Here is a 22,525-nt window from a genome sequence, read left to right on the forward strand (position 1 = left end):
CCAGCAAGTCCCTGCCGGAGGCACGGCTTGCAACACCTTCCAATCAGTATAATGGATCACAGCCACGCATGCTTGAACAGTAGATCTTCGCCCTCCGAGGCTGTCAATATCCGCGAGCACTAACAAGCGCACACACACACACACAGAGATATAAATATAGGGGGAGGTGGGAGACAGACGGAGGTGACTGATGGACGCCTAGTAGACACACCTCATTCATAGACTTAAAGAGAATACTGGAGCGTCTCAATCATTTCTATGTCTATGTAGACGATTGATATATTTTTGGCGTAAACCAAACACGCAATTAGTAGTGATTATGGACCGGTTCAAGCTCATCTGCCTCACCACTCTGACTTTTTGGTGATGCCGGGTCTTTACTAGTCTAAAGATTATCGAGTGTGTCGCCCAGGCCAGGAACACACTCCTTTGGTGACGCCTCGAAAGTACAGCGCTTAACCAGTCACTCGTCGGGCTGTGGGACGTATCGGTAATTGGTCATCGTGCTTGTCATTCTCAAGCCCTTGGGATGAAGGGCACTACTTCTGTCACTCTGCACAAACAGTAATTGACCAATCCAGCATTGCGTCTCGTAGTTTTCCATTCGTCTCAGCCTATAAATTGAACGATGGACTACGCTTGAATTTCCAAAGCCGACTCCTGGCACTCCAAAACTCTGCATATCGTTCAGCCTCAGTGGATACCTCCATTCGAAATAAGACCAAATTTTGATCACACATCAACCAGAAAGTCAACAAGCCTCGCTCCTGAACACATCAGAGCAATGTCTAACCCATTTCCTCCAACCCCTCCACCAGAGCCTAATGGTCCTCCTCCTGCCCCCGCCCCTCCTCCACCAGGTCCTCCTCCTCCCCCTAGCCCTCCGGGTTAGCTCCTGTTGGATACTCGTCTCTCTAGAGACAAGGAAGTAATGGCCGCGTATTGAAGGACAGTAGCCTCCATCACCAGGATGATTCCTTGCATTCAAGTTGTGTAGGCAGCGATGTCCAAGCTGACACAATGAAAGGGGAGATCAATCTGGTCACAGGAAGTCTTTCGATTTCATACGCCTATGGAACATCATTTTCTGCCACAGGATATCTCCAGGAGCTCGACGGGGCGGCCTGCGAAGTTACGGACTGTGATGGAGACAATAAAAAGACATGCAAGGAAAATTCGAGAGTCCGGGATATGGTTCTTCATTGGTATTGTTGGATTAGGGACCATTTCCAGTCATTGAATAAAGAAAGTAGCTGGGTTTACCAATACAAATGATGATTCTTGAAGCATTATTCTTGACCTTTGAAATTTTGTGACTTGTTGGCGACTTGAAGAACTACCACTGGACATGATTGCCTTTCCACTAATCTACACCGTGATTTGTCTCCAAGCATGGAGATGACTAACATGCAATATCCTCGGACGGTCTACGGCGAAGAGTTTCCAATTTATCCTCTCCTCATCCACACAGCATGCGCATTGTAGTTCCTTCTTTGACCTCCTTCTCAACAAGCACTGTCAGTGCTATTAGAAGTATATCGCCTGGAACAACGAGGTCTCGCCGGGTTCCTGTTTGATTTACAAGTTTCCCAACTGATGGCCATTACAGTGTTGCTTCTTCTACCTCAGTAAGAAAGCCGTGGCTAATACGTAGCGATAGCGAACGCATCGAAAACCTTGCGAGCTAGATTTCTGCAGAACGTGGTGTGCCTGGTAATGGCTTATTCCGCCAACAAGCTGCTGTAGAGTGCCAATGTTCGCTTGATGCTGTCCACCCGCGCACTAGATTTCATCACGTAATGGCCTAAACTAGGCCTTGATCAGTAAACGCTCGCTTTAGTCAACGGTAAGCTTACTGACTTCATTAGTGCTTGAAAGTGGATCGAAACAGGGGATTTGTCATCCTTGACCAGCGGTCTCGGACACGGAGTTAAGCTCAATCAACATCAACAGCATTTGAAATCACAGTTTGATCCTTCGTCACGATCTATAAATTTGGAGAGCAATGTGTTCGAAGACCACTAAGCCAGACAATAACACCAATTGTCAACCGCCAACATTCCATGAGATAACCATCTCTAATATCCAAACACGAAAGCCCGACATCAAAAGATTGCCTTTGAAGCCTAGTTTGCCAGAATGTCGCAAAGTCAACGTCCTGTCATCGTCCTAGGCTCCGCAAATGTGCGTTATTTTAAGAAATACTCTGTCGTCTACAGCTTACCAACAGCATGATCAGGTCGGCGACTCCAAGGTCGACAAACTGGTTAAATATGATACGCCTGACGAGGTGAAGGCCTTTCTCGACACCTTCTATGAGCATGGCGGCCGCCACCTTGACACGTCCCGCAACTACTCGCCCAGTGCGCAGGGCTCGTCGGAACCCCGTCTCGGAGCCGCAGGCGCCGGGTCGAGGTTTAATATCGACACCAAAATCCTTGGCGTCCCTGGTGACGGGCCCTTTCACACCGCCCAGCAAGTCAAGTCAAGCATTGACGCGTCTGTCGCGGACTTGAAGCTCCCGGACGGCGTCAAGATCGACATCATGTATCTCCATATGCCTGATCGTGACACCTCTTTTGAGGAAACGATTGAGGCCATGAATCAGGCCTATCAGGAAGGCAAGTTCAAGCGGTTCGGGATCTCAAACTACACCGCCGACGAGGTCGAACAAATCGTGGCCATTTGCAAGGAGAAAGGCTACGTCGCCCCGGCCGTCTACCAGGGGCAATACAACCCCCTCGTGAGGAGTGGGGAGGACACTCTGTTCCCAGTGCTGAGGAAGCACGGCATCGCGTTCTACGCATATAGCCCCGCCGCGGCAGGTGTCTTCGTGGGGAACCAGAAGACTGCCCAGTCCGGAAGTCGGTTCGACTCTTCGGTGAGTGGGCGCGCCTCCTTCTTTTCATGCACAGATGGGAACTAACCAAAATGTGCGCGGCCAGCACCAAGTGGGCAAGCTCTATGTAGCCAACTACTCCAAGCCCAAGATCGCAATTGCTGCGGACAACGCGACGCAAGTGGCAGCCAAGCACGGCATCAATGGCCACGCGGCTGCTCTCAGGTGGACCACGTACCATGGCGTGCTGGACCGTGCAAAGGGTGACGCGGTAATCATCGGCGCGTCCAGCACAGCCCAGCTGGCTACGAATCTGGACATCATTGACCAGGGCCCGCTGCCGCAGGAGGTGGTGGAGGTCCTCGACGGTGTCTACGGCCAGCTTGGGGACGAAGTGATCAATTATCATCTCTGATGTGTTGTTTTGTTTTGAATAGACATCGTCATTTCCTAGAATTGTGAAATGACATCCTGACCAAGATCAGCTCCTCTTCACAACTTCCATAATTGTGCCTCGTCCGTGTCTCAAGCCTGCCCCATGATTGAAGTGCCGAGCGCTCTCAGGGCCACCTGGCTAGTCTAATCGAAGTAATCGCGCTCTTCTCTCAGAACAGAATTCCCAAACACAGATTACCCATCAGCAACCTTGCACTGCACGCAAAGATGGGAAGAATTAAGTTGCCATGCCCCAGATCTCGGCTGCCGTGGCGCATCCTGAGCCGTAGAAGGATCTTGCCGGCGGCGCACTCAACTGGCGTTCATCATGGCTGGTGGACTCTTTGCGACCCTGTGTGTTCTTGCACCCGAATTTCGAATCGAGGGGGGGCTTGCCTGGAAGGGGCGGGCGTGTGATTCCTCGGATGATAGTGTGGATTGCTTCTGTTAAACTCGTCAACCTCATGCTCGATCCAGAAATGATCGTGTCTGACCAACCGTAAGCCGGCCACCCAGCGTGAAAGCCGTCTAGATCGCGGGGAGTCCGACCGCGCCAGCCTGAGGAATCCAAGCAACCCAGCACGCATGTATGCCAACCACTCTCGCCTGACGAACTCGCGCCATTCGTTGTGGGACCGTATCCTCTCGGCCATGGTTTCGGCGTGAATCTGCTTGACGAAGACAACGTCGAACCAACGCACACGGTGACGGCCTGGGACGTCGCTGTCATGTATCATCCACCAGACCCGTGTCTGTCCGTCTGAAAGGTGGCCGGCATCTCTTTGGCGATCCCACATGTTCGTTGGGAGCCTGTTCGGGGGCTCGGTCGCACCAAATGTCAGCTCCCCGGTGAGTTTTATGAAGTGGCCCTGATCAGATGATTGTCCCCACTCGTGCTGTGCACTCTGCTCCCTGATATTGATCTTGTCAAGGGCGAATAGCACCAGACCCCATAGCTCGGGCCCACGCATTTTGAAGTTCTTGATTGTGGAGGTCGCGTACTAAGCCCGCCGATAAAATCCAATGTGCGAAATGGTTCAGTCGATTCGTTACCGGGTCCGATTGTGGAGTCTGGAGCGTGTGATGGCTTGTGAGTGTCTAGTAGTAGGAAGTTTTGGAATACCGTTGTTTTTTGTCCAAATCGCATGTCCTGTAAGCCCCGACCTATTATTTAAATAAGGTGAAGTAGTGTAGCGCACAAAAGTGATCCCAATCCATCAAGGGAGCCGCCGGACTACCCAAATTTTGTAATAGAACTATTTAGGTGGAACATCCCTCGCACATTTCGAAAACTGTGCGACGGTGGCCAATGAGACAGTGACGTGGCTACTATATTTGATCACTCTCGTTTGTTGATGACTGTGATGTGCCTAGTGATCACGCTACAAGCTCAAGGCCACGCTGAATGGCGCTATGATGCATTCCCGCTGCATCGGTCGAAAGAACGACTATTTTGACAGCAGAAACTAGCCCGTTAGTGCCCCAGCAACAAAAGCCGCGTGATGAGTCAGAATTGAAAAAGCTTTGCGGTGGCATTATGGATGAAGACTTAATTAGACCGTTGGGCAAGTGGTGCACATAATTTACAATGGCGGAGTTTAACAAGAATACTACCCAACTCTGTATGTTATTCAGTGTGTCTCCAGCCAATTTCAACCGTATTCATTACTATTTGGTGCTCGCAGGGCCTAGTGTTCGTTTATGTGAATGTGGCCGAAAATAAAGAGTGTATGGTGACAAGCATGCAAAGTTTTAGGTACCAGAAGATCGACCTGGAGTAAGGTAGCTTGACATGGTGGCATTGATTTTCATTATCTGGGCCGTAGGATCTCTACTCTATAAAAGGGTTCGTTAGTTACAAGACGGTCCAAGATGCGCAATCTGACTAGACAAAAGCTGCAGTCGGGAGGCATACTAGTACATACCTGCGCTTGTGCCATTAAAAGCAATGGTGGTGTTGGGAGAAATGCTGGTGCCATTGTTCGCAAGTGTGATATTCCTGCTCGGTGGCAGGATCCCATCGTTTATTTGTGGGAAGCCATTGCTGGGTGTGCTCGTGCTGGTGTCACTGGTCTCGGCTGCGGGTGACTCGGTGACTGAGGCATCTGTGGTAGCCGTAGGGGTAGCAGCCTCGATACTGCTCACGCGTGTCGGAGCATGTGGGAACCTATTAGCCGTGGCGGTCCTGTGCACGGGGAAGAAGCCTGTGCCGTTGATCGGTTGCGATGGGGCCCCAGTCCCAGTGGCCAGCGCGATGCTGCGAGTGATGGTTCGCGTCGCCGTTGATACCGTGGTAGTACGAGTAAGAGGAGACGATGCGTTTCCCGTGGGTGATGTTGAGGCCTCCTCTTGAATGCAGCCGACGTCAAAGTACTTGACATCACTATCTTGATCCTCGTCGAAGTTCTCAGCCAGAGAGAGGTCGAAAAGCATGCAGACTTCATCGTTGAAGCCAAAGCTCTCACAGCGGTCACTCTTAGCACATCTGGCTGAGCAACCAGAATATGATGCTAATTGCTTGCTCGCACTCCAGAAGTAATTGCCCGCATTCCGGTCAAATCCGTTCACGCCACAGGTATCGGTACGACGGTCCAGGGCCAGCCAGCGTGGCAAAAGCCCGGCTGAGACGATGGTCGGGGCCAAAGGCAATAGAAAGAGAGATGCCTTGGTCAACATGGTCTCGTCGAGAGAATGTAAGAATGAAGTAAATGTTGATTAAAACGAAAGTCTTATAGAAAGAAGTCAAAGAATGAAGGGGAGAATGTCACTGGAAATGAAGCCAGTTGCTGAATTGACCACCTCTCACCGGGAGCTTGCCTCTCTTATACGGAGGCATCGCGTTTATCTTCGCAAGCCATATTGGGCGAAGTCCGGAGTCCCAAGTTGCCGTCCGAACGTGCTCTGGGTTATGACGCGTGGCATTTCAAATCTAGCGTACGCCTTCCGATCTGGTCTCTCTCTTCTGAACTCAGGAGAAGGTCAGGCTAAGGCTTGTCTTCGTCCGAGTGTTGCGCCGCTGCGGGAGCCTGTCGGTCCGCCCGTCGACGGCGCGTGGTGTGCGCGGACTCTAAGGCAGGGGCAATCGCATTGTACGCTTAGCCCAAGCAAATTTATAGGCAGCTGTCGACACTAAGCTGTAGATCTTCTGTGCTAACACTACTCCTAACCACTTAGCGAAACATCCAGGCCACGATGCCAAAAATGGTGAGCAAGAAGGCTCGTTCTGAGGGTCGACCACGCCTCGGCTTCAGCGTTGGCCTCTTCTGTTCGTTTACTCCGTAGAACCGCTACACATCCGATAGCTACCCAAGTACCTAGTTACGTATTTTGCCTCTTGTTAGTACCATCGTGTTTTTGGTTCTCTGAAGACCAACCATGTTATTCTGATCTTTTCCCTGAAGTGTCTTATCGCCCGTGGTCGTCATGTTTGATGCTTTACAGTCTGCAATCCCTCACCGAGATGCTTCTCCTGGCTTTCACCAAGCCAGCAGAGGTTCGGCTACCTAGGTAGATCAATCGTTCCACCCACCACGCTGGGTATATACAAACCCGGCACCCGGCGTCCGCGAACACGCTGCTGTTAGACCAACACAGGTCATTGGCCGTGCGTAAGTTAACGTCGATATATCCCCTTCCGAGGCCCGGCCTTTCCTTGGCCTCGGCACATCGAGTGGACTCGAGCAACGTCCCAACGTGATCTCGGGAGCCAGACGGACCCCCGCAGAGACCCGATCTCAGCTGAACATGTTTCAACTTTGGCGACCTGATGGTAGCTCATGGGGTATCACACTAAAGGCGACGGGATATTCAAGTATTTACAAGCACAGAAAATCCCGCCAAATCTCCCGAAGCAAAAGGATGATGGAGGGTCCGCGAGGGATAATGAAGGCCTTGTTCTTGATGGTCCCAGACTGAAGCACTCACTCCACAGCTCCGGTCCGAGATTCCCCATCGGCGGGCCCCTCGCCTCCACATATTTGATTGAGGGCGGATCGCGACGACTGCGCCGGGTCCGTGCTCGCTGAACGGCGATGTTGGCAGACTAGTCTATTTGACTCGACATAGAGAGATCGTCACTCACCCACGTGGATTTTTCAACCTTCACCCGCATTCTCAAGCCAATTCTCAAGCCTTTGCCTTGCAATTATCAGGGATCGGTCTGCATGTCAGGCTGTGTGTTCTTTTCTTGGGCAGGTCCTAACGAGCGGCATAATTGTTTCATTTCAGCTGGCAGACAAGCTGCTGCCAAGTCGGGGCTGGGGGCGAGTCATGGCCACGGCGACGTGAATAAACCTGTGGGTACCAAGGGGTTGGCATGCCCACATGCCGGCGCAACCTTGGACGAGGTTAAACTTGACCGCGAGCGATCTCCGTCCTTCAATGTCAAATCTCGTCCTGCCTCATAGCCGCCAATGGGGCTCTGGTGTCCTTCGGCTCGTCTCGGCCAAGATAGCCGCGGACCGGTCAATCAGTGGTGATCACGGCCGCTGGCCGGTGGTGCCGACAGTGCCGCCCCCTTCGTCGCCAACGGTGTGGGAGCAATATCCTCAGCCAGAGTCTCTCCCAGAAGGCAAAGACTCGCCGACCGCCGATCGCTCGCGTTCGGGATCAAGCACACGGGGGTTTTCTCCAAAATGGCTGTCAGGACTGCTGTTTGCGTCGGAGATCTCGTCCAGTTACTGGGGACAAGCCCGCGGTCCCGTGGTCCCCTGAGTCGCACATGCCCGCCTCCAGGATGCACCGTCATGAACAAAGTCGGTTTCGTGGGCTCCGGGGCTCCTGTGCTGCGGTTCTATTGACGTTGATCTCTGCGGCGCAGTGCCGCAGGCTCCGGGCAGTGCGTGTGCATGAACATAATAAGCCTCCCCACAGCAGTGGGACGCCATTCACGCGGCAGCCCAGAGCTGTCATCCCTGAAACAATCAAGAGCAATTCAATGGTACCCTGCGGCTCAGGGGCCACCAGGCACCTCCTCCCGGCATGATGACTCGTGGCCGCGCGCAACACGAAAAAAGGGCCTGTTTCAAACGCCAGCCGCCAAGGTGCTGGAATGCCAGAAGGTGCCCTGACGAGAGCTCGCCAGCCTGCACAAGCGAGCTTACCACGGCCGCGGGACTGGGAAAAGGGCCCTGGGAAGCCCATGGGAAAAAGGAAAAAAGCCTTGACGTCAATATCTCCGTGGGACGGGGGCCTCTTCTCAGTATGTGTTTGCCGATGCAACGACCGGGGTTGCTTGATGGGCTGTATTTCGGACGATTGCCCACGTTCCTCTAGCTGTCAGTGTCTCCAGGCTCCAGATGACTCCCGAGTCCTCGTCCCATCTGGTCCTCTTGCCATTTTCAACTCCAAGCCCGTTTTTATTTGCTCTTAAACCGTATTAGCGGTACCGCACGTTCGTTTCCAGTCCACCGTTGGCGCGCCGGATGGTTATGCGGAGGAGGGAGAAGCTGGAACAGAGACATTCACGGGTGGAGATAGGCTCACCAGGCTTCTCACAAGTCGACCGCTTCCAGCCACCGCACCGCAACCCGCCGCCGCCGCCCATTCCAGACGTCACCACACATTGGGGCATAATCAGTACATACGAGAGAGGTGGAGCCGCTCGACGGTAGCAAGCAGGGAAGATGAGGCTCGACACGCTGCCGTCGACGATTATCCTCTACGTCCTTCTGCTCACCTCCCCGACCGGGGCCTCCGTCGACGTCGACTTCTCGGCATATCCCGCCTCGGCACAGTCATGTCTTACACAGGCGGTCGACACCTCGGGCTGCTCCTCCGAGAGCACCGTGTCCGAGATGAACGACTGCCTCTGTGGCAATAACGGGGACTTCGTTCTCGATTCGGCGAGGTGCTTAGGGAGTATGGGGGATGCCGAAACAATGAGCAAGGTGTATAATACTATGCAGCAATCTTGTTCGGAGACCAAGACGCCACTGAGCGTATCAGAAGCCCAATGGCTCGCAGAAGGAAAGAAAGACGACACAGTCACCTCCACTGTCACAACAACAATAGGGACGATGGTATTGACATTCTCGACGACGATAACTCCCACACCCACAACAACATCAACATATACAACATCAACAGCGCGCGCACAGAGCGACGAGGACGACGACGACCAAGGGAGCACAGATGACGAAGATGAGGAGTTGTCGTTGAGCGCCAAGATAGGAGTGATTACGTCCAGCATCGCAGGCGCCATGACACTTGCATGTATCGCATGTATGATCATTTTCTTCACCAAGCGAAAGAAGGACAAGCAACTCCTCGCCGAAGCACGAGCAGCCGCAGCGCGAGCCCAGGACAAGGACAAGGACCAGAACCGGAGCCTTCTCAGCCCAGGCGCCGTGACGCCAGGGCTGCCCAGCCCAGCAGGACAGGGTAGAGTGACGGGGTATGAGGCGCAGGTGTTTGGAGCAAGTGTGGTGCCGCCCACGCCTGCATACCCGGGCCCAGCAGAGGCTCAGGCGTGGAGAGGGGGCGGGCACGGAATGGCAGACTCGCCGAGCGAGCTCACCGGCGACAGTGCCGTATTTCAGCTGTACGACGGCCACCCACAACGAAACTCGTCGGCATGGCCATCGCCACTCACACTTCCCGGCAGGGGCTTCTCCCAGGGCCTTTCGAGGGCCACGACACTCCGCAGCGAATCGTCATGGGCCCCGTCGCCAGCATCCGCCTTCGCCTCATCAAACGCGTTTGGGATGTACAACCACGGCCCGTCTGGCACATCGGGGTCCGGCCCAGGCTCAGCAATATCGTCGCCAATAGCGAGGCAAGCGACGAACACTTCACGGTCCAGCTGGACACACAACAGGCCGCACCAGGAGGAGCTGTACGAGCTGCCGGGGATGGAGGCCCGGAGTCCCGTGGAGGCGGACTCGAATCCAATAATGTCATTACCAGAGAGCACAAGCGATCCTAACAGGATATCGACGCCGCCTGAGTATTCGTCAGGCGGGTGGGTAGATCCGAACACGGACAAGCCACCCCTTTAAGACACGATCGTGGTCGACATCTCTGCGAGATAGACTCGGCGGATGTAGTGATGAATGATATGGATAGCCACGATAAATATACTACATTGTAATCATCTATACTGCTTATGCGAACCGTTTTGAAAATGTATTTATGGCTTTGATTATTGTGAATATGGCTTGTCGACAATATCATCCATATTGCTGATAAGATAGGCATATTAAAATGATAGAGGTTCAATAACACGTATGACCACCCTACAAGCGCACAACTCAACCTTATCTTGCGCTATAAAAAGTTATACTAAGATATGAATATACATGAACTCAAGCTGATTACAGAACCCCTTAAGAAGGTAGATGACCAAATTGCCCATGGATGCACATACGTACTGGAGCATCGACAGACGGACCCATAGACTACCTCAGTCATCGAAGACCATCAGAGTTTGGAATAATTGAATTTTGTCCCGACGATGAAAAGCTCTTGTGTTGAGATAAAGCCCAAAGCAGGGGGTTGCTTGGGTCTTGGAACGGGAAGCTACCGGGCGACCAGGGGAAGTCTTATTTATGGACTTCTTTATGCAAAGTAGTTAGGTCGACCACGGGCTTGAATAGTTATAGCCTTTGCTGTCTTGTAGTCCACCACAGGTGATGAGAGAGAGACATGCTATCCTCACCGGCCATGAGCGCCAACTGCAGTCCACTCTCTTCGGCATACTCCTCCTGATTGGTGCAGATGCAGTAAATTCACAGAGTTACGATCCACGGCCGGGTAAATGTGCGTTCGTCGCATGCGATTGTCTTCATGAATCTACGACAGGGCTAAAAGCGTGCCTCGTCTGATTTGACAACACGATGATCGCACCCGGTCGGTTCGTCTCCTTTTCGATCTTCTCAAGGAGCCTGTAGACTATTTGACAGTTATTCCCAGTGGAGGAATCTCGGAGAAATACCCCGGTTCCTGAGCTAAAGGCAGCCACCCCGTGTCTTCTGACCGCCCAGTGGCAACTGATCTTGCGGCCATTGCTCTGACTCATGGACACAACAGTAAGCAGCGGGTTCAGCTGTTTGTGCAGCTGCCCTGAGCTAGTATCTAATAAACTTTTACACCTCAGCATCTTTGACTTTGTCCAGGCATGACTGACTGCGTGTGCCCACAGCAGGGCATCTGGACGGGCATGTACTGCTAATAGGGTAACCCCCCCGACAGCCGAACCAGCCCGGCAGCCAAATTGACGTCGCAGCCCAAAACCTGTGAAACCAAATAGATGCTTGAGATCTGAAGAGCCTAAACGATCCACTTCATTTAATCTCAGAAGTCCTGCCTTGTATCCAAACCCATAGTCCGAAGATCCAACAATGTAACACGGAAATAACGATAATAATTCTAAATCACAGAGGTGCCAATAGATACTCAAAGGTAAAGTAATTCTCCTGGATGACACCACACTGCTTGCTCTTCTTCCCAAAATCCCCAGCCCTCATGAGAAGTACACTTTCTCATACAGTAACGGGAGGGGTGGTAGTATATTTGGGAAGGTTCTAGCCAAGACTCATGTTCGTCGGTAACTACACTCAACCAGCATTAATATTGTTAGCTTGGCATATCTATGGGTTAGCAACCCATAGGTTTCTTTACACCAAAACTTTGCCTAAAAGGTACCTATTTACACTAAAAATACGTTTCTTCTTAAATAAAAGTCAATACCTCTTTTTTAAACTTAAAACTTTGCTATTGCTAATATTAAAGAAAGAATTATTAACTAAGAATATTAAGAAATAATTATTTAAGAAAGAAGAAAGCATTAGGTACCTTGTGATAAGTATAGAGATAAGGTAAAGAGAAAATTCTTAAGATAAAGCCCCATAGAAAAAGCGAGCTAACAAAATTAATGCTGGTCGAGTGTATCGCATACTACCTTCTGAGCATCTGAATCGTCCTCCGCAAATCAAGCTTAATTTCTTGTGGGGACTATCCGAAGTGGGCAGGTGAGTCTGCTCGGTAAAGTGCCACGAGATGTTCAGAATCCCTCTGAGTCGTACCCGAGAGTCTTGTGGGTGGTGCATCCATGATGGAGACGTTCACAATGGTGCCGGGTAATTAATTGCCAGGACTGGGCCGTGGACAGCTACAGGTTTGTGGCAAGACAAGAGGTGACATGTCGGTTGATGAAGTGACATAGTGCTACTTGGCTTACGTAGGGGACCGGTCTTTGCAGCCTTGTCGTAGATCTCCCAGCAATCCGCTCCTGCATGGGCTGTTTATGACGGACTTTAGCAATATGCTGTGGATTCTTCGGTGTGCTGTGAATGGTTGCATAAGCGACGCGGGTCATTTGTGAAAAGAGGACCCCGGAACTTCGACGGGCAGTTCCTTGAGCGGACCCAGTGGTCTTGGGTTGGTACGAGCGGTCCTTCTCCATACACAATTTACGAGTGTAATCTAAAGTAGTTTCGGCCAACGCTAGAATGCCTGTTTCCAGCACAGCCAGGGGTTCGTCCGGCCATCATCTCCGCACGGAGCGTGCGATCATGCGAGGAGGAATAAGGACGCCGTGTTTAAGACAAAACATTGCGACGAATATAAATACAATGAACCACTTCCGTCTTCCTACTCGAGTGTAGTGTGTACCATCCCTCACTCCAATAACAAGCAATCACCACACTGCAAGACACTCTTTTCAATACTTCTCATCATGAAGTTCACAATCTCCGCTGCTGCCCTTCTGGCACTCTCTACTGGCGCTCTGTCTGCGGCAGTAGAGGCCCGACAAAGCTCTGCCTGTGCTGGTTATCAGTCGGCGGACACACTGACCCACGACACCAACTGGGGAGGCTACTCCCTCTGCTGTGATTACGAGGGCCCTAGTGGCGGCAACGTAAGTTCTAGGCGTATTCCTTCCTTCTTTTGCTGGCTGCTCGAAAAGTACAAGGTCAGGGATTGCCCTCCAGACGCTAACCATTTCCCACGGCAGGTCGCTGAGCATTGCTGCGACCGCAACGGTGTGAACACTGGTAGCGGCACACCTGCATGCGTGTAATTGCGAGGGTGGATTACAGTATCCAATCCTCCGGATCCTTCGGGCAGCCGATCAACACAACACTCGAGCAGAAAGTATAGTGATAGACAATAGGAATGAGATTATCAGAGATTTCCTGTTGCTCCATTTTAGAACCGTGCAATCATACTTGTTACCATGCCCCCAAAACCAAAGAATTGTTTCAAACAATTCAGCAGTTGAACAATCATCATGTTACCAGAGCAATCCTGATTGGAGCAGCTCTCCGAAAGAGTCACATTGGAACTTTCACCACATGTAAAGCAAGACTACGACTGGAGTGTCAACGTAACCTTCAACTATTAAGTGCAACGAGGGCTTATTCACGAGCGTGCGTTCTTTGCGTCAATTAGCGACAATCGGAGCAGTCAAGGGTGTTCTCAAATCCAAGCTGCAAACGGCTCATGTAAGAACAGGACAATACTATGGCCCTTAGAACAAAGACTACGTGTTTCAGAGGCTGCACGGTCCCGCCTGTCCGCACCCATGAAAGGGGGAAGAAGGTTATTGGGCACCACGACAATTCGCACGTAAACGTGTCTTAAGAACTTTCATTCAGTCAATCTTTAGCGAAGTAGCTTACAAACAAACCATTGGTTCTTTCCCGTTGTTGAGCAGCCACTTGCGCCTTGAAGGTCGACCCGAGTTGGACTCGGTAGACTCGCGTGGACTCAGACGGACCCTATAAGAAAAAAAAAAAAAAAAAAAAAAAACCTTCGCTTTTAATCACTCGCTATGGCAAAGCAAGCGAAACCTCGCTGCCGCTGGCTTCCCCCGGGAGTACTGTTCTGGTGTGGGCTCTTGTCTCAACGGTGTAAGGGACCGTCTCCAAGATCTGTCGCACACTCCACACACACACACCGCAGTACCAGGGTTCGAATGCACGTATGTTTAGAGTTGAAAATTTAATTGTGGTCCTTGCATCACTATGTACTATTATGCTCGTGTTATATTTGCCGTCCAAGTAATGTGGCCAGCCCTGGACAGGCCGGAGCCATACTGGGCATGCCAACTATCAACATGTAGTCGCTGATACTGACCAGGTACTACAGTGCACATAAAGGAACGAGGTACAGCCCAGCAACAACTGCTAGTGAACCAACGATGCCTTCGAACCAAGGCCAGGCGGCGACCGATGTTTGTGTACCAGACCCTGCGCCGGGAGTCGTTCCGTTTGCGCCTCCGCTCGATGTTCCATTCGCAGTGGCAGCCTGAATCCCATCCCAGAAGTCACACATGCTGTAATCAACAGTCCCTATCGTGAAGTCATCCCCGACGACATTGACCCCGGCCGAGCTGGACGTGTTGTACTGAGGCCAGTCACTGCCCGGGTTCGCGTTCGCCGCCATGCTGTCCCACGCGCCAAGCATCTTCGCGGCGAGGGCCGCCTCCCCGGCGGAGAGGCTGCAGGTTCCGTTTGATTTCGGCATGCCCGTGGTGCCGTTGAAGACGAACGGGATCTCGGCGGTGTGGGTCGATGCAAGCAGGTCCAGGGCATAGCTCGGGATGCTGTTGTACCACGGACAACTGAGAGTGTGGTTGAATGAGTATGTCCAGACTGGCACACCGTCCTGGTTTGCCTGGCGGATGAACCGTCTGGTCGGGCATCTGAACTGGCCGTGCGTGATGACAGCCGACATGGCCGCCAGCACAGGACCGCCGGATGAGCCAGTGTAGTTTGACAACGGGTACGTCTCATTGACCTTCTGTGCCAGCGGTCCGAATGTCCTGGTCAGGAAGCCATCGTAGTCCGTGGAGTTCAGAGTCAGCACGTTGGCCTGGTATTGGCTCAGAATGAACAAGGTGCCTTCGTCCGTGGTTGACCCGGCCACGGCAGGGACTTTGAGACCCGCTTCGAGAGGCTGCGCGGGGATGATAGTACCGTCGACTATGGGGTTTGAAGAGGATGATCCGGGAGCGGTGATCGACGAGTTGAGGGTCGAGACTGAAGCAGCGCGAACACAGGCAACATCATCCAGGCCACAACCCAAGGCCTTGACGAAGGCCTGGGTCGCATTCTGCGCATCCGCTGTTGTGTCCAACTGGCTCCCTGCTCCGGACTGCAGGATAGCCGCGCTGATGAGCGAAGATGCTTGTGGGAGGCTGCTGATGATGTACGTATCGGAGGCACCTGCTGACTGTCCAAACAAAAGCACCTTCTTCGAGTCGCCACCAAAGGCTTCGATGTTCTCCTGGACCCACTGCAGTCCAAGCAGCTGGTCCTGGATGCCCTGGTTGCCTTGGAGGCCGAGGCTGTCCAGTGCGAGGAAGCCCAGGGGCCCAACACGATAATTGATAGACACTTGGATCACTTTCTCACTTGCTGTGCAGCCGTCATATGTTGGGTTTGAGATTCCGCCCGCCTGGTTGCCTCCCCCGTAAAGCCACACCTTCACCGGCAATTTCGAGTCTGACTTGGCGCTGGCGGGGGCCCAGACATCTATGAAGAGGCTGTACAAATGCGAGTTAGTCCACACCCACCAAGCATACGTCCGTCCGGGGGATGGAGCCTACCAGTCTTCTGACTGTGGGCCACGCTCAGAGAAAGCCACATTGAACTGCGTACAGGCAGGCGGTGGCTGCGTTGCCTGACGAGTGTCGAAGGTCTGATTGTATGGCTGCGGTGGCGCAAAGCGCAGGTCGCCCACGGGTGGTTGGGCATAGGGGATACCCAGGAATGAGTTCACGTCGTTGGAAGCACACTTGGCCCCTTGCAGCGTGCCATTGACGGTCTTGACAGTCGGTGCATCTTGCGCGGTCACGACGACAGCTCGGCCGACGAGGAGGGTGAGGAATGTAGTCTTCCTCATCTTGGGTCTCGAACAGATCCAACCGCCTTGGTTTATGGAGCGGGATTTAGAACCACGAAGTGTCCACAACACCACTTATATACCACGGTGATTATTAGAACAAAAGCAGATGTATCCCAAACGGAGTTGGTCATCCCATGCCGAGCTGCGTTGCGTGGGTGTGCCAGCCATTATGTAGATGAACCTCATATTACATGGCTTGGCTGAGCAAGACCTTTGTCATGGTTGTTCGACGGTAAACGCCTGGGGAGAGCACGCTGGCAGCATCATCGATTTGTGTGATATGTCGTCGAACCTGCCCGCAGCGAAGCGGTTTTTTTGGGTGGGTGAGGGTCCGAGATGAAGTTGAGTAGTTGCGATTGGTTACACGGATCGAAGAGGATGCTGGAGCCATGCAGCACTAGGAGCTAGACAGGGACCCCGAGCCTGCGGTAGGGCCGCAATGTTTTGGCTGCACTTCACTTGGAGCCGAGCGCGGGTGGCGTCTGCTGGCTTGTCTGGGTCGATGCAACCTATCTCGCGAAAAAGAAACCGATCCCGAGGGAGGAAACGCCTCAAGCCCGTAGTCAGTTGCAGATCAGCTCCTTATCACAAAACCTGGCTGCTGTGCTTGATCATGGTCTGGCTGTGTTCAACATTTGGAGTTCTCTATCTATTTCTGGGAATGAATGTGTGGTCAAATGTCTGACCATTCGGAGACTGCTCGTTCGGTGGGCAAGGTGATATCAGTGTACAGTAAACGTACACTTAAGCTTCAAGATCGCTGGGTGGGTCCTTATACCGACGAACTATAGAACAAGCATTAGCTTCGAGCTACCATGTCCTGATCCCGGACGGACGTCCTGAAAGGGTGTTTCATCACGAAGTCGTCCAAAGATCTTCGTCGTAAACTACGGACGACTAATAAGAGATTGATCACTGTCAGGGTCTCATCTGACCTTTTCTCTCCGACACCCACATCTGGCCTCTGACTCCTGGACGATACATGAAGCCATTGGACGAGGAGCCAAGCCTGACACCTCGCAACGGTCTCGACCATTTGCGGCAACCTGTCGACTTCCTCGGTGCTTTGCGGGGTACTTGCAACCTCGGCTCAATCGGACAGGGCCTGGTGGTTGGCTGTCTATCTACGTGCCCAGCAAGCCCATCTCCTCCGCCCCCGGTCCGACAACAGGACTGTCGGCTTCTCGCATACCATGCCCAAACCGTCCATGATCCTGGAAAGAGGTAGTATCCATTTGAGTTGAGTTGATACGACTGGACCCACACGCCGCTCGAACGCTCCCACACAAACCGCGAACGCCTTTGCCAGCAACCACCTAGACTCGAATTGCAGTTGTCCTGGACGGTCAAAGCTGCTCGTCTCGCCCAGATGTCCGAACAAGATGCGCAGTCTTTGTACTCACAAGTTCGGCAAAAAGACTGACAACCGACCTGTCTTGTCCGCCGACATGCGCCTAGACAGCTGTCACGGAACTGCATGAGGGTCCGACTGTTAGAACGTTGAACGGATTTAGTCTACTTCGCGTGTCAACCACAAGTCTCTCACCATACCACTCACACCTGTTGAAATCTGAAAAAAGCGTTCGGTTTTTTTCAGGCTGTGGGCTTAGCCTCATATCTTTCAACAACACCGCTGTTGCAGCTGACAGCGCTGTAGATCACTCTGTCTCAGGACCACGTTCGCCTCTGCCTGGTGAGTGGCCGACATCGAGGTAAGTCCTCGTCATGACAGGGCATAATTACAGTCTAACGCTCCGAGGAAGTTCAGATCATTATCGACTGCCGCTAATAGAATAAAAGGAAGTTGCTAAAGACTTGACAGAATGACGTGCAATCAACCGAGATCATCCTTAGACGGACTCTGAAGATAAATAAGGCGGCCAAAGCACTTCTCTCATTCCCATGCTCGACCTACTTCTACTCGTTTGCCTACTAATCCTGTTGCCTCCCCCAATTGCCCCCTTCCCTCCGACAGAAGCCACACCAAAAGCATATCACTCAAATGAGGACAGAAGTCTGCGTCGTGGTGATCTTCCCAACCTCGCTATCATCAGAAGCACTGCCAGCCTTCTCCTGATCATGCAGAACACTGGAAGAAACCCGCAAACGACCGGTAGCATCGTGCGTGGCGTCGAACTCAGCCAGCTCCTCGTTTGGTATCTTCTTGATCTTGTGGGTCTGCGCGCCGTCGTCCAGCTTGATGACTTCTTGACGGAGCTGGTATCCCTTCAACTTGGGAATCAACTTGGCCCAGACCCAGTAGTAAGTTCCGCAAGCAATGAGACTGGTCGGGGCAGTTAGTCAACGGACGTGATACGGTGAGCCTCGACAGTATTCTGGGTCATGCTCACATTCCAACTCCAGTGACAACATAAGTGCCGTACCAGAAGCTCACGTCGCCGGCATATTGGCCTCCCTCCGGAGGGTACCACGGCATGACGAGCAGGTAGAGCTGCACCAGAATGTTGAACACAACAACGGGTTGCCAGGCCTTGAACTCGGGAGGCGGCAGGTTTGCTCGCCTGCGTCGCCACCGCACCACGTACAGACCAACAGCCATCGCCAGGTTGAAGGCGGCTGACGGAAGGATCGAGAGATCACTCACTAAGCACCATTTAGCACCTTTTCCGGTGAGGCTTCGGTGTCATCTTGAGCAGTTGAAACTCACCGAAGTTAAACGCGTCACCCGAGGGCAAGGCGAGGATCATCAGAGCAGTGAGGGCCCACTTCACAAAGTAAGGCCCGATCGGGGTCCCAAACGGCCTGGTCGTGACCCAAAAGTTCGTCCACGGGAGAACTCCTTGCCTACAGGCACATGTCAGGTCGCCGGGGAACAGAATCATGAGAGTGACGCCGTCCTTACCTGCCGCACTCGCGTATCATCCGCGACGAGCCCAAGGCGCTTGCGATAATGTTCCCGAAGGCACTCAGGGCTATCAAGAAGTTGAGTCCGCGGACGGCCCCGCTGTCTCCAAACACGCTTCTGAAAAACAGGGTCGCAACTGTGGTGCCCGAGTTGACCAGGTCGTATTTGGACACTGGGGTGTTTCCATGGTCAGGAAGCTTTTCTATAAAGCAGAAAAGATCATGGGTTATAATTTGATGTGCACACACCTGCGGCAAAGAATGCCACGTTGGCAAGGATGTAAAGCACGTAGACGGCGAAGAGGGCCAGGAAGGCATACTTCCGGAGGGACTTGACGGGATTCTAGGAGTCGGGAAGAAATTAGCTTCGGTGCTGGTAAAATTCTCGGCAGCTGGGCACCATACCTTGACTTCATTTACGACATTAAAGGCGTTGTTATATCCGCCATATGAGAAGATGATCCTGTAGAGTGCGTTGGTCAAGCCGTACGCTGACGCCGCTTCGGTGCCGTGAAAGGAGTTCTGAAAGTTAACAGTCGGGTTCTCGATCTTGGTATTGCCACCCAAGACGACAAACCCAGTCACGATGACGAAGAGCAAGGTCGCGATCTTGACAAGCCCAATCGCGTTGGACAAGTGGTACGAGAACTTCGTGTGGAAGGTCAGGGCTTATATACGCGGACTTGTCAGCTTACACTGGATTAACGACGGAGCGTAGCGACTGGGGAGTTCTTACATAGTATAGCAACTGTATAGCCAGCCAACGCTACACCCTTCACTTGCCAATCGGTGCCTTCAGTGCCGGCAATGGCAAACAAATAATTAGACAGCACTGCAAGTATTGATGATTAGCTGCGGATGATTATGCCCTATTCTTGCTGAGAGACTTACCAATGGCATTGCTGCTGGCAAACGAGAGTAGGACATTCTGAACAGCGAAAGTTGTGGGGAAGAACCACGTCGGACGTGGATAGGCCTGTTCGAGGAAGACCACTTCGGATCCAGAGCGGCTGGGGAAATACGCTGTGAATTCGAGATAAACTGACCCCGAGGCGACGCAAACCTGCGCAGAGAGGAGCATTAGCCTTGGCCGACAGTGAGAAGGAGACTTGAAAACATACCAAGAAGCCAATGGTCCAATAGATAAAGCTTAGGCCGACAGACCCAGTACCTCCCAATATGGCAGAGGCTTCAAGTATGTTAGCGACCTGCTGCAGCAGCTTGGAGGGGAAGGGAAATCTTACGCGTCGAGTAAATGCCAGTGCCGATCATCATGCTGATGTTCATAAGCAGGATGGTGACCGGCCCAACAGCGTAGCCTAGGGGAGAGTCGCTCTCGACTGGAGCCCCAGACGCCTCCTGGTACGTCGCAGCCGCATTGTTGCCTCCATTCTCCCCGATGTAGGTGATACTGCCATCGGAAATCTGGCTCGCGTTATCCGCCGTGGCAACGTCTGCGCCGCTGCGGCCGCTGAACGGCTTTCTCCAGGACACCATGGCTTAAGATGCAGCTGTGCGGACACAAAGACAACACACAGGCACAGACCAAGGCGGATAGGAGAAGGACTCTGTAGAGACTCGATGGCTCTGCCAGGACAGGTGACAGAAAGCTGAGGGATTTGTCGCCCATGCTTCATTATGAGCCCAGGCAGTTTGTTCTTTATGGAGATCCCCTCGGACTGACTTTCGGGCCCATGCCATCTACGTTTTGCCGTAGAAAGCCCGAAGCAGGATACGCAGCTAGGCCATCTCCACCATGTCCGGACCAATGCCTCGGAAATGGCTGCTGTCGAGCTAGGTAGGCTCGGTAGTATGCAGCCAAAAAGCACGATATCAATGTCGGCATCCGGTGGGAGGATGATACAACTGCCCCGGTACGGCGCTGCACGCGGGAGCACGCGATCTCCCTTCTGTTGCTGCATTGAGACGGAACAAACGCAGCAGGGGTTTGCACCTGAGGAGATTGTGTATGCGTTGGATCGTCCCCAGTGAGTGACTACCGAATTACATGGTCCCGATGTAGCTATAAAAAGGACTTATCACTTACTCGGGTGGGTTGCGCGGGATTCGAGCTGTCACGGCAGATGGCGCAGAAATGGTGAAATCGGTTAGCTAACACAACCACATCTATGTCGCATTCTTGTATGCAAGACCTCGGTGATGATAAGGCACTGCCAGTGTCTTATCGCGGGTCTTTCCGAATAATCGTCCTTTCATCTGTCATTCGAATTCCCATCCTTGCTTTCAAAATCCTTCGATCCCCTATCCCACTCGTGCACCCTTTATAGGACCCGGCCCCATCCTAAGGAGTCATCGGCCCAGGGTCGCTTTGCAAAGAACGAAATGGTACGAGTTCGGTTACGCCGAATGGTACGTAGGGGCACAGTACATGGACGCAGTCGTAATCCATTTGCCTCCAGCGTACATATAGCAGGCATTACTTACCGCGGAGGGACCGGCGAGTGCGCTGATGGAACTTGGACCTATCCAAGCATGTCTACCAGATTTTTGGCATGTGGCATTCCTCAGAATAAATACATAAGAAGCATGAAGGAATAGAGCTCAAGTTATAAATAGCTTCCCTTAAGAGATTATTCTACGGGGAGTTGAATAGGAGGTTATGCCGTAAGGATCAACTGTTGGAAGTTTCCCACCAGGTTGACCTATAGGGACCTCACACATAAAAGAAAAACCACACACACACACACACACACACAGAGAGAGAGAGAGAGAGAGAGAGAGAAGAGAGAGAGACATGGGTGCTCCCATCGAATTACGCACAATTTTCCGGGATCGATGGAACATCCCCCAGGGATGATGTTACCAAGGAAACATGTTCGCCATCCGATCACGTAGTCTTCTTCGACCAGCCCGTCTGACGATCGTCACCTACTCTTCACAGATGGCAAAACAAGTTATACTGATAGCACCAGTGGTAAATTCCGTCCTCGAGTCTCCAACAGTTTCCATTTGCGAATTGGAGCTCACTCATATCCCCGCCCATCATTACAACACACTGGCGGTTAACATAGCGCCCAGAGGCCAAGAAAAACAATAAGCTTCACGGTGGGTGAGTCTTGCTGGCGTCTGTGAGCTTCGTGTACGGTGTGCCGTAACCGATAAATCAAGGCTTCAAAGACAGAGTTGTCTGATTTGCATAGTGCGCTTGACTAGAGTGGCAAGCTCTGTCCAGTTTCATGGTATCAACGTAATTCTGAAAATCGAGTGGCAATGTAGCAGGACTCTTGAACTGCTGTTACGATTTACACCCAGTAATCCCAGATCTAAGGTCATGATGCATTCTCCTGTGCCTGGGCTTTTCAGTGTCTCTAGCAAGAAGGAGTCGCAGGTCATACACTTCTCTTGTTGTGATTGCAACCCCCACCCCTTTCCCCAAAATAATCAGCGGCATGTGATGCTGTAGTCGAGAGTCGCAGCCGATTCCTACGAGGCCCCCCCTCACCAATCTTGTCAAGACTGAGTTGCTCGGCATAGTTGACTCACTGTCAACAAGGCGAATACCAGATGGTTGCA

General features: G+C 52.4%; 7 protein-coding genes across 7 annotated transcripts; 3 read left to right on the forward strand and 4 right to left on the reverse strand.

The window, feature by feature from the left end:
* Positions 1–2,139: 2,139 nt before the first annotated feature.
* INS49_005884 (uncharacterized protein) lies at positions 2,140–3,254 on the forward strand (the record flags this gene model as incomplete). Its single annotated transcript, XM_043166660.1, has 3 exons — positions 2,140–2,184; positions 2,240–2,881; positions 2,946–3,254. 3 exons carry the CDS (start codon positions 2,140–2,142, stop codon positions 3,252–3,254), a joined length of 996 nt encoding a protein of 331 aa, XP_043027804.1.
* A 548-nt stretch (positions 3,255–3,802) lies between these two features.
* Positions 3,803–4,245, reverse strand: INS49_005885 (uncharacterized protein; the record flags this gene model as incomplete). The annotated part of the gene is made up of 2 exons (XM_043166661.1): positions 3,803–3,832; positions 3,886–4,245. The coding sequence occupies 2 exons, from the start codon at positions 4,243–4,245 to the stop codon at positions 3,803–3,805; spliced, it is 390 nt and encodes a 129-aa protein (XP_043027805.1).
* Positions 4,246–5,105: 860 nt separating this feature from the next.
* Positions 5,106–5,950, reverse strand: INS49_005886 (uncharacterized protein; the record flags this gene model as incomplete). The annotated part of the gene is made up of 2 exons (XM_043166662.1): positions 5,106–5,110; positions 5,200–5,950. 2 exons carry the CDS (start codon positions 5,948–5,950, stop codon positions 5,106–5,108), a joined length of 756 nt encoding a protein of 251 aa, XP_043027806.1.
* Positions 5,951–8,898: 2,948 nt separating this feature from the next.
* On the forward strand, positions 8,899–10,272 carry INS49_005887 (uncharacterized protein; the record flags this gene model as incomplete). The annotated part of the gene is made up of 2 exons (XM_043166663.1): positions 8,899–9,133; positions 9,362–10,272. 2 exons carry the CDS (start codon positions 8,899–8,901, stop codon positions 10,270–10,272), a joined length of 1,146 nt encoding a protein of 381 aa, XP_043027807.1.
* A 2,678-nt stretch (positions 10,273–12,950) lies between these two features.
* Positions 12,951–13,295, forward strand: INS49_005888 (uncharacterized protein; the record flags this gene model as incomplete). The annotated part of the gene is made up of 2 exons (XM_043166664.1): positions 12,951–13,133; positions 13,230–13,295. The coding sequence occupies 2 exons, from the start codon at positions 12,951–12,953 to the stop codon at positions 13,293–13,295; spliced, it is 249 nt and encodes an 82-aa protein (XP_043027808.1).
* A 1,064-nt stretch (positions 13,296–14,359) lies between these two features.
* Positions 14,360–16,123, reverse strand: INS49_005889 (uncharacterized protein; the record flags this gene model as incomplete). The annotated part of the gene is made up of 2 exons (XM_043166665.1): positions 14,360–15,764; positions 15,828–16,123. 2 exons carry the CDS (start codon positions 16,121–16,123, stop codon positions 14,360–14,362), a joined length of 1,701 nt encoding a protein of 566 aa, XP_043027809.1.
* A 2,001-nt stretch (positions 16,124–18,124) lies between these two features.
* On the reverse strand, positions 18,125–20,488 carry INS49_005890 (uncharacterized protein; the record flags this gene model as incomplete). The annotated part of the gene is made up of 10 exons (XM_043166666.1): positions 18,125–18,410; positions 18,478–18,730; positions 18,795–18,931; positions 18,990–19,164; positions 19,241–19,334; positions 19,397–19,659; positions 19,728–19,823; positions 19,883–20,054; positions 20,113–20,180; positions 20,236–20,488. 10 exons carry the CDS (start codon positions 20,486–20,488, stop codon positions 18,125–18,127), a joined length of 1,797 nt encoding a protein of 598 aa, XP_043027810.1.
* Between the last annotated feature and the right edge of the window lie 2,037 nt (positions 20,489–22,525).

This window comes from Diaporthe citri (genome assembly GCF_014595645.1).
Source record: "Diaporthe citri strain NFHF-8-4 chromosome Unknown scaffold_2, whole genome shotgun sequence".
NCBI classification, from domain to species: Eukaryota; Fungi; Ascomycota; class Sordariomycetes; order Diaporthales; family Diaporthaceae; genus Diaporthe; species Diaporthe citri.